Raw genomic sequence first — 10,816 nt, forward strand, 5'->3', positions numbered from 1 at the left:
AAGCACCGCTACAATATTATCGAGGATTATGATGGAGGAGGGCACCGCACACGGCTAATAGATCTCAAGGATCAATTGTTGTGTCTAGAGGTGCCCCCTGCCCCCGTATATAAAGGAGCAAGGGGGAGGGGCGGCCAGCCAGGAGGAGGCGCGCCAGGGAGGAGTCCTACTCCTACCGGGAGTAGGACTCCCTCCTTTCCTTGTCCAACTAGGAGAGAGGGAAGGAAGGGAGAGAGGAGAGAAAGGAAAGGGGGGGGTGCCGCCCCTCCCTCCTTGTCCAATTCGGACTAGAGGGGGAGGGGGCGCGCAGCCTGCCCTGGCCGCCCCTCCTCTGCTCCACTTTGGACCCATGAGGCCCATTAATCCCTGGGGGGGGGGTTCCGGTAACCCCTGGTACTCCATTTTATATCCGATAACTCCCGGAACCATTCATGTGTCCGAATATAGTCGTCCAATATATCAATCTTTATGTCTCAACTATTTCGAGACTCCTCGTTATGTCCGTGATCACATCCGGGACTCCGAACATCCTTCGGTACATCAAAATATATAAACTCATAATGAAACTGTCATCGTAACGTTAAGCGTGCGGACCCTACGGGTTCGAGAACAATGTAGACATGACCGAGACACGTCTCTGGTCAATAACCAATAGCGGAACCTGGATGCTCATATTGGCTCCTACATGTTCTACGAAGATCTTTTATCGGTCAGATCGCATAACAACATACGTTGTTCCCTTTGTCATCGGTATGTTACTTGCCCGAGATTTGATCGTCGGTATCTCAATACCTAGTTCAATCTCGTTACCGGCAAGTCTCTTTACTCGTTCTGTAATACATCACCCCGCAACTAACTTATTAGTTGCAATGCTTGCAAGGCTTATGTGATGTGCATTACCGAGAGGGCCCAGAGATACCTCTCCGACAATCGGAGTGACAAATCCTAATCTCTAAATACGCCAACCCAACAAGTACCTTCGGAGACACCTGTAGAGCACCTTTATAATCACCCAGTTACGTTGTGACGTTTGGTAGCACAGAAAGTGTTCCTCTGGTAAACAGGAGTTGCATAATCTCATAGTCATAGAAACATGTATAAGTCATGAAGAAAGCAATAGCAACAAACTAAACGATCAAGTGCTAAGCTAACGAAATAGGTCAAGTCAATCACATCATTCTCCTAATGATGTGATCCCGTTAATCAAATGACAACTCATGTCTATGGTTAGGAAACATAACCATCTTTGATCAACGAGCTAGTCAAGTAGAGGCATACTAGTGACACTATGTTTGTCTATGTATTCACACATGTATTATGTTTCCGGTTAATACAATTCTAGCATGAATAATAAACATTTATCATGATATAAGGAAATAAATAATAACTTTATTATTGCCTCTAGGGCATTTTTCCTTCAAATACAATACTCCTTTCCAGCGCTTTACGTCGCCCGCCTCCCAATGCATCCCTGGTCATCTTGATGGCCTACAGGAGGCGCTTCACCTACAACAGAATTTCGCGATAGGAATCCCTTCTTCACCTACAGCAAAATTTCGAGATCTCAACACTATCAGGCTAATACAAAGATCCATGAGAAGTGTGAACGCACCAACGTCTCCAGATATGCATGGACCGTACGGGTAACTGATTTGGGAAATGTAGGCGGCGATGCTGGCATGGCCGACGACACATGATGCATCTATAGTGAGACCGGCGGCGGCCAGCAGCACCGTGGTGGCCCAATTCGATAAGCCCGGCGGTCGAGTACCTGGAAGGCCAGTAGCCCACGCCCACGGCGTTGGCAAAGTAGCTCGGGATGGCAGCGGCGAATCGCTGGGTCACCCGTGTCAGTGACCTCGAGGCGCCGTTAGCGCGAAGGGGAGCATGTTTCCACTATCGCAGATCTCCCATGCGACATCAATGGTCGACAGCATCAGTCTCTCTCGATGGACCAGATCATCCCTATCGCGGTATTCGGGGAGAGGGGGTAGGCAGTGCCAAACAGCGGAGGGAGAGGCTTGACCTGGCAGGTTCTTGAGCGGTTTGACAGTTCTTTTTTTTCAAGGATAGCTGAATGCCCTTGCGTTGATCAATAACCAGAAGGTTATTAATTCTACTTCGCAAACTTCGACAATGCATGCACATTTTAATTTTCGATCAAAAAACAAAGGTAACAAACTCCTATAACAGTGGATAAAATACAAGAAATCAGTCTAACTGAAAATACCACGTCTATCTTAGAACGTCTATAATACCAATTAAGAAGTCTGCTACAAAACTTACTAACAGGTGGAAAAGGGGCAGCTAGTATCTCTCCAACAAACAAAATCATACCATACAAAATAGATTGCCTGCAGTCAATAAAACAGTAGTAGGGCATCTGAACAAAAAAATACATAGGGAAAATGGAACATGTCGTTTCGAAGATTACATTAATCCTGTCAATGTTAACCACAATACTGAAGATAGGCCATAATGGCCACATGACCATCTGCACTGTACTGATAACGGAACTGCGTGTCTTCATTGCTATCATTATAGATTAACATATTTAATTGTTTTAGCACAAAGGTTCCATAATGTCAGGGTAAATTCAAGAATCTTCACACACACTTAATAGACCATGTAATAGCATGTTGAAAACTACGCAGGAAAAGCATGGTTCCGAGATACTTAAGTCTTGAGGTCAGTCCAGTCTTACCACGAAAATGAAAAGACCATATGATGTCTGGTGCAGCTCCCTATTCATCAGTAGAGAATCCTTCGATTTATTTACATGAAGATTCTTATTGGGCATGGCTGCATCAATCCGAGTATATATATCTAGATGATTGATTCCACACATGTGGAGCAGATATTGGAGATTATTAAGATTCTAGCTTATTCCAAACTTTATTTATTTTTATCCCAGTTCTAGACTTCTAATGTCTGTGAAAGAAGAAAATCTTGACCGGAACACAAAATGGCAACAATAAGAAAAGGTTATCACCGGAGCAATGCAGTTAGAGTTCCGGATACCTTTCAGAAAGAAGTGACATATATTAGCATATTTTATCAGAACAATTCAATCTGCAAATTAGCAAACATGGACATTCCAGTGCATAGTAGTACGAAAAAGGTGAAAACAAGTGAAGTGTGACACAATGTAACAACTGAATCAACAAGGACATGTTAGAATGCGAACATATTGGAGATGAGAATTCCATTGACCTCTTGTTGGACTCTTCAAATCAGATCACTGATGGCGCTTCCAGCAGCGAGGCTTCCCCATGGCAAGACATCTTTCTAGCTATTGTAGCTCTGGAGGATTATGCCATCAGTAGATAATCTACCAGGACCTAAGGCTTCTCCATCCGGCCACGGCTGCAGCCGCATCCACATCGCCGTGGATGCTTTGCCATATCCGTCTGGACGAGCGCAGGCTCTTCATCACCAACCTCTTTTTTAGCCATGATGCCATGGTGGCCACCAGGCGGCTTGAAGCCACAAACGACATGCTTGAGCACACATCGCGATGTTGGGGGGGCACACCCGACAGCGACACCATGCAATGCATCATGGCGGTGTTCATGGAGGCGTTGGCGCGATGCTAGCTCCCGGCATGGGCTGGCCTGTGCAGGGCACTGCTCCTACCCCGTGTGGCGCCCACGCCACCATCGCACCCTATACCATGCAATTAAATTGGCAGACAGAGTGCAAAATAATGGAACAAAATTGACAGAAAGATGAACAATGTGCAAGTAGCAACCTCAAAATACGTGGACTACTCATTTTGAAGTTTCAGAAGAGTTGATCTCAGAAAACTTCAATTGAACGCAAGGCCGAGTAGCAATGCACCCGGATCAGCAGCCTGATTTTTAGATGGTGTAGCTGGCAAATCTTCAAATCTAGTCCCCAAGAAGAAAATCAAGAGCAGATCATGAAGTTAATATATAGAGCTTCCAGAAATCACACATTCACCTACATCCAAATGAAGCCTCCACCTGACAAAATCACATGCCTAGTTCTTATAGTGTCCCAAAGGCAGTATGTAAGGCAGCAGAATGGATGATCAAATCATAAAACACAATCTAGTATTTACCAGTGATTCAGTATCCTGCACGTCGGACTGGATCTCAGAGAGCCTCTGCTTCATCTTGTCTGCTTAGATCTCACCATGTAAGACGAAACCAACAACAGCGAATAGAAATAGGCACGGGAAGAGAGGGTGGCGATCTTGGCGAAGACCTCGCAGACGCAGAGTCGCAGTACTGGCGCTCGTAGCCCTGGAACACCTCGCTGCTTATGATTGCTCCTCTTGGTCGCCTTTCATGGCATGTATTAAAGATAAATGGTAGCTAACCAGACCTGGCCGCTGCCACCGCCGAGAGGAGGTTGAGTAGTCAGCCGTTTGCGTAGGTGAAAGCTGCTATGTACGTCCTTGATCCATCGCCCGCCGTCCAGGATTGACCCATGCACTTGAGACAGACAATACTGGGCGCGCATCGAAGCAGACTTCATTGCTATGTCCCGGATCCACCGCCCCCTGTCCTGCTTGACCCATCCACAGGAATCAACACCGGACGCACCGGCTCGTCGTCGATGCCAACGGGCTGTTTCATTGCGATGTCAAGGGGGACCGCGGAAGGGCCGCACTGGTGCCTGTGCTACGCGCTACTCGCTAGCGGCGTCAATTGGGAAGGGGCGGCTAGGGTTTGAACAGGGAGGAGGAGACACGGCTTGCGTGGATTTTTCGTTGGTTGCGTGCGTGGGTATGACGATTTTGCTGGTTCTTTCGCCGGATCGCATGGGGGTGGGACCACATAATTAAGAAGAACGAATCACGTTTGGGGTGGAACGTACGCAGGGAAAACCAACAGCGCACGGGAGGGAGGCTCGACGAAGGGTTCGACGACGTAAGACGGGAAACGGAACACTGCGTTTCTTTTAGGTATTATTATATTATTATTAGAGAATTAGAGATTAGAGATTATTTGTTTTCTAAAGCAAATTGCATTAATGAGAGAGATCCGTTGATTTGGCTAAGGTAGGAAAGAATCTATTATTTATTTGCTAAAGCAAATTGCATTAATGGGAGAGATCCGTTGATTTGACTAAGGTAGGAAAGAATCTATTATTTGTTTTCTAAAGCAAATTGCATTAATGAGAGAGATTCATTGATTTGCCTAAGGTAGGAAAGTTAGATCCGTGATCTTTTGTCATTAGGAAAGTGTTGAAAATAAGCCGTACCGGACTACCAACTCCTCCATTAGGTTTTTTTTCGCTGGTTAATTTTTGTAGGTTTTTTTTCGCTGGATTGTCTTGGGTGCGATTGGAGGTTAGGCCCTAGAGTGCGTGGAGGCAGGTACGCGATTTTTTCGGTTCGTGGCGGCTCAGTGTGAGGTGAGATGAGGTAAAAAAGAACCATAGGAGATGGGACGAAAAAAAATCTGAAAGCGGGACTACCAACTGCTCCATTAGGAGTAGAGATCTATCAACATCTTAGCAATCAAAACACAATAGAAAGAATCTTAGGGGGAAAAAACAATAGAAAGTACCCCTATCAGTCAACAAAAGGGTCAGCAGATTCATCCAAATAGGTAGTACCAGTTGAGCCAACCCATGGATAAATCCATCATGGTGCACTTCAACGCTGAATCGAACATCGTCCGGGCCTGCATTGTACATAATAATCTTGGATCGAGCAGATTTGGTAGACAAACCTTATGGCATACTCCCTTTATTTCTAAATATAAGTCTTTTTAGACATTAAGAAGGACTACACATATGGATATAGACGCATTTTAGAGTACAGATTTATTCATTTATTCAGGAACGGAGGTTGTATGAATCTTCTTTTCGCTATATTAGTCTCCTCATTAATCTGACGTGTGCGTACAAAATACCATGGCTCTGACTCTATGATCAAAGTTGCGAAGATCTCCGTGACGAATGCATAGTCAATACAGGGCCAGATCTGAATCATCATAAATAAACGTCCACTGCACATAATTAATAATTTGTTTACATACAGACATACTGTACACTTTAAGCATACATTCTGCTCGTGTTTCATAACAATCATGTAGGACCAACTATCACGGAGGGCGTGCATGCTTTCCAGTGGAAATTTCATTTCACTTCTTTCCAGGTACACAGCCAATGCTGTACTACAATATATACACTGCTCGGAAATAATCAGGAAGACCTTTTGTTTCGTACACGTACACCACCAATCTCTCTTGTAAACATCACTGCAAGAGGTTGGAGAGCCCAGCCCTCACGCGTGTTCTTCATGAAATGACACGCAATTGTCATGCGTGTTCAGGAGAGAAAAGCTCAGGCAGTATACATGCCTCTTAGGCCTCCTCGAGGGCGAACAATCTTGCCTCCACAGACACGGATAGAGTCGCAGAAATCTCTCTTCTTGAGAAACTTCTTGATATCTTCTAGTATGACCGGTGTGTTTTGGATTATCATCTTCTTGCACTGAATTACAATATGGTACGATTGAGAATGATACTACTGAAAATAGATACACTACACTTCAATAGAAGATATATTTAGATGCTTACCTTCTGTACGAAACTCTCTGTGTTGTTGCATCCTTTCAGAAGTATCTCGATTATCTTGAGCTGTCAAGACCAGATCAATGGCAGGTTTAAGTTTCCTCTTTTGGCTAGTCACTCACTTTTACCACACAAAAGCTGTTAAGTAGATAGAGAGGCATCTGGGTGCCAGTGCAAATATGAAAGAAAACTGGCATTATTTATGTGCTGCATAAAAACCAAAAATGCACCTAATCCAGCACCGACACTTCCTGGCTGATAGGACTTTTAAACTGGGAGAAGCTCGACCAAGACTCATGTTCGCGAGTCTCGACTAGATTAGCAATCAGATATGGAACACCCTTGCTATCACCGGTTCTGTATCAGACCACCCTTGCCAGCATTGGCAGTTCCCAGCTAATACTCCCTCCGTCCGAAAAAAGCTTGTCCATTTGAGGAACAAGCTTTTTCGGATGGAGAGAGTAGGTTGCAAGTCAGCATTTGAAACCATAATCACCTACTCAACCCAACCCACCACTCCTTACAACTACGCTAGTTAATTGTCCGTGATATGCCATGTAGGAAATAAATTGATCAGTGAAAATAACATGCAACTGGCCACTCCCTACCATGTTCCATAACATTTCGGCATTGCATTAGTCACTAGGTTGTTGGCTCTACTTGATGTCTGAATTCCAAACTGAAGATAACCTGGACAAACAACCTAGTACTTGGGAGTGTTCGACAAGATAGGAAACTATAGATACACGATAAATCTTTCCCTGGTTTATGCTTGTACAAACAATCCCAATATGGACTGACTAGTAGTTTTCGTACTATAGAGCAGAGAGCTCCATCCTAGTGAGATAAACTACAGTATCAACATGGTGGATAATAGCAGAGAAATGAAGAGAAGAGTGACAAGGGTTGAGCTAAGTTATTCATTGCTATATCCTCTCCTAACATAAGAAAGATAAAGAAAGGGCTAATAAGCTCTTGAGAACTAGATTTCGATGTATACTCATACACCAAATGTAACTCGGGAGTTTCAGAACATAATAATTTAAAGAAATCAGACACAAAGGACATAGGAACGAACATAATAGTTCAAAAGGAAGAAATCGTATAAAGAATACCTCCATCTCAGGGTCTTCAAGACCAGCACGAATCTCATCAACAACCTCATGGCAAAGGGTGCAAGCATGTTCATGTCCTGGGAGGCGAATGTATGTAACTTCCTCACAAAGACTTGCTGATACGCAAAATTCTTCAGGGCTTAGAGAATCAATTTGTTCGAAGAACAGTGCTGCATAATAATCAACCAACTTTGTACACTGCCATGTAAAAATCAAGAGCACATTGAAATACGAAATGCTTGATTTAGAACATAGGTATAAGTACAATAACTATTTAAGAAATAGAGCATTTGATTTTACTTTTAAGTTAAAAAATACCTCTAACTTAAGTGAATGAAATTTCAAACAAGCTTGGTGAAGAGTATCTATAATTTCGATCCGTGTCTCATTCTCCTTCAAATAGAAGAGGGTTTCTGTGGCAAACTGCTCACAAAGTTGGCATAGTTGTGGACTTCCCTTTGTTGTAAGAGATACCGTGTTCTCATTTAATCTCTTTTCGACAACTACAACAAAATCAAATAAATAAGACATAAAAACTGATTCAAACAAGGATGAATATCCAAGTATTTGAAAACAAAATTCAAAAATATATTTGAAAATGTAGACAACAAGCAAACAAACAAAATTCTGAAAACAATAGTATGTAACAAGGTCATGTGTATTACTCATATATTATATTACACCCTAAACCCTAAGAACCAGTGACACAAAGATCTCGGTTAAGTAGGTCTCCGATGTGTAGAAGATTGATAGAAGATTATCGGTAATCATCAGCATGCTATGAGCCTGACTTTATCCTGGCATAATTAACAAGATTGGAACATATAAAAGTATTTGAAGTAGTAATCAGTGACAATTGTCTGTTGGTGAGTCCATGAGTGGATATACAGAAATTAGAGGGGCGAGGGAAAAAGATAGGCATTGATTAGTTTCTTTACATAGAGATAAGAGAGATAAAGGATTTGGGAATGGAGATCCCTCCTCATTCAACTTTATATTAATGTTTGAATAACGGATGCTCCTCACATTCAGATAAACAGATATAAAACCTTATACCTTCCATTCTCCTTCCTGAGAAGTGGACGGTTTCCGAATTAATTTTCAATCCTGGAAGGATACAGGTACTTCCACTAGACTTGGGTCCAGACCAGTTCGCAACCAAATGAATATAGTGATAATTTTAGTTCCTACTTCTGGCTGGACCTCAAATATCCATGGGAGGATAACATAATCCTTGCATCTCAAACAGGGCCTAACATAGCATCATCATGTGCACTATTTTATGAATATCGATCTGGGAGTTCTAGTCGCGATTTTGTGTTACCTTCAGTATATAATCTCGTATTACCATAATAGAAGGAAAATTCTACTCAGGAAAACAAAACAGCCGTTAGAAAATAAATCTTGTATTGCTTGCTTACAACTGGATGCAGGATCGAGGTTAAACGGCCACATACCAGTATGGTCCAAGGCCAAGATTCTACTGCCCAAAAGGACAACGCCAGTGATGAACAAAGCAAAAAGTCTTGAGCCCATTTTGTCTGTTAATAAAGAGATGGACAAGCAATTAAATGTAACAACTACTCCCTCTGTCCCATAATATAAGAAAGTTTTTGACACTAGTGTAGTGTCAAAAACGCTCTTATATTATGGGACGGAGGGAGTATACAAAAGAGAGAAGTATATACATAATAACATCAAAATTTTGCTAATTCTTAAAAGATGATTCAAGGTTAACTGAGGTAAATCTACAGATAATTAATTTCCCTTCATATACAAATCTGAACAAAGGTCTCAGTTCCATCTTCCTTCTTGTATGTATCACATGCTACATTTTAGTTCCTTACAAAAAAACATGCATCCAGTCTAGCATGTGTAGAACTTGAACCAAAACATTCTAACAGTTCGAAAGGAAAGCACTACATTAAATAAACGGAATATGGCTGTATGCTCCAAAATCTAGATAAGACTTATGTGCTAGTTCACCATCGCCAAGGCACCAGCTGTTCCCCTTTCTGCATTCTTCTAAGAAGATACTCAGAATGCAGAGAAACTAACCCAATGGTATGGACAAACAGTAAATTTGATTTGCAGAACTAATGGTGAGCAAAGGTGACATATAAACTCCTCAAATCCTTTTGAAAAGGTTTTTTTTTTTGCACAAGTACTTCCTCTGAAGTTGGACTTAACATTAAGAACCAGGAATAACAATTCAATTACTCCTTCCGATCCATATTAATTGTCGCTGTTTAGTGCAAACTGTGTACTAAATCAACGACAATTAATATGGATTGGAGAGGGAGTACTATTTTCTTGAACTACTATTATTGCCTTCAAAAGAAATCAAACAGCTATGAGCCATCAAAAGATGCCAGGCTTTTCTCCACGAATTTCACATGCATCTATCGGAAACACAAGCAAACAAGTGCTAGTTGAAGATGTGGAGATAGACTAGCAGCTGGCATGATATCGCAACCCCTGAACCGGATCTACTCTTAAACAGGGTGAAATTCTTTGCGTCTACCTTAAGTTCGGATGAGGATCTTGGGCCGACCGACCAATGGGAGCGGAGGGCGGCGCAGGGCGGTGCTTCCTGTGCGGACGGCCGAGCGCCGGCCGCGGCGGAGACAAGCCGGAGCGAGAAGAGCTAGGCAGAGGCAGGGAGGAGATGTTTCGAGAACACCACGCCGTTGACTGGATTTGTTGCGGCCACTAGGGCATCTGTTATTTTCTGATTTTCCACGCTTTATTAAATCCAAAAGGTTAAAAAAATAGTATTTATACTCTATGCTTTTAATTAATAAATTTTATAAAAAGTACTAGTGTTAAAACGTCCCATTTGACAAAAATATGTTCTGTTTGTTATTTCAAAACTATTTCTACCAGAAAATGTTCATCACATATAAAATGTTCACACAATTCATGGAATTGTTCAAATATGTACCATCTAAAGTATTTCGTTTTCTCCCTAATTTTAGCCCCACTAGCTCCATACAGATTGCATGTGCGTCGATGTGAGGTTACGAGTAGACCCTTTGCGCTCTTAGCTACAATGTCACATCTAAATATTGTGGGTGGGCCACACGAAAGTCCCACCAGCTCGGAGCCTATCACACGAGGCCTTAATGCTTCGGCAGTGGGGTTCCCTTG

General features: G+C 42.5%; 1 protein-coding gene across 2 annotated transcripts; it reads right to left on the reverse strand.

Annotated features, from left to right (window-relative positions):
* Positions 1-5,960: 5,960 nt before the first annotated feature.
* Positions 5,961-10,406, reverse strand: LOC123065456 (proactivator polypeptide-like 1). Of its 2 annotated transcripts, none has more exons than XM_044488737.1 (6): positions 10,191-10,406; positions 9,124-9,207; positions 7,985-8,169; positions 7,667-7,864; positions 6,558-6,617; positions 5,961-6,471 (listed from the first exon to the last, which is right to left on the reverse strand). In XM_044488737.1, exons 2-6 carry the CDS (start codon positions 9,200-9,202, stop codon positions 6,322-6,324), a joined length of 672 nt encoding a protein of 223 aa, XP_044344672.1. In that variant the 5' UTR covers positions 9,203-9,207; positions 10,191-10,406; the 3' UTR covers positions 5,961-6,321. The 2 variants fall into 2 exon arrangements, with proteins under 2 accessions (XP_044344672.1, XP_044344666.1); XM_044488731.1 differs by having other exon boundaries at positions 9,088-9,207.
* Positions 10,407-10,816: the final 410 nt, after the last annotated feature.

Source organism: Triticum aestivum, chromosome 1A, assembly GCF_018294505.1.
Source record: "Triticum aestivum cultivar Chinese Spring chromosome 1A, IWGSC CS RefSeq v2.1, whole genome shotgun sequence".
NCBI lineage: Eukaryota > Viridiplantae > Streptophyta > Magnoliopsida > Poales > Poaceae > Triticum > Triticum aestivum.

Bases quoted from the DNA above. Each gene is read 5' to 3' on its own strand.
- LOC123065456 (XM_044488731.1), bottom strand. From the start codon at position 9,202: ATGGGCTCAAGACTTTTTGCTTTGTTCATCACTGGCGTTGTCCTTTTG. The intron at 6,618-7,666 runs GTATTCTTTATA...TGGTCTTGACAG, and splicing joins TTGAAGACCCTGAGATGGAG to CTCAAGATAATCGAGATACT. The intron at 6,472-6,557 runs GTAAGCATCTAA...ATTGTAATTCAG, and splicing joins CAGAGAGTTTCGTACAGAAG to TGCAAGAAGATGATAATCCA.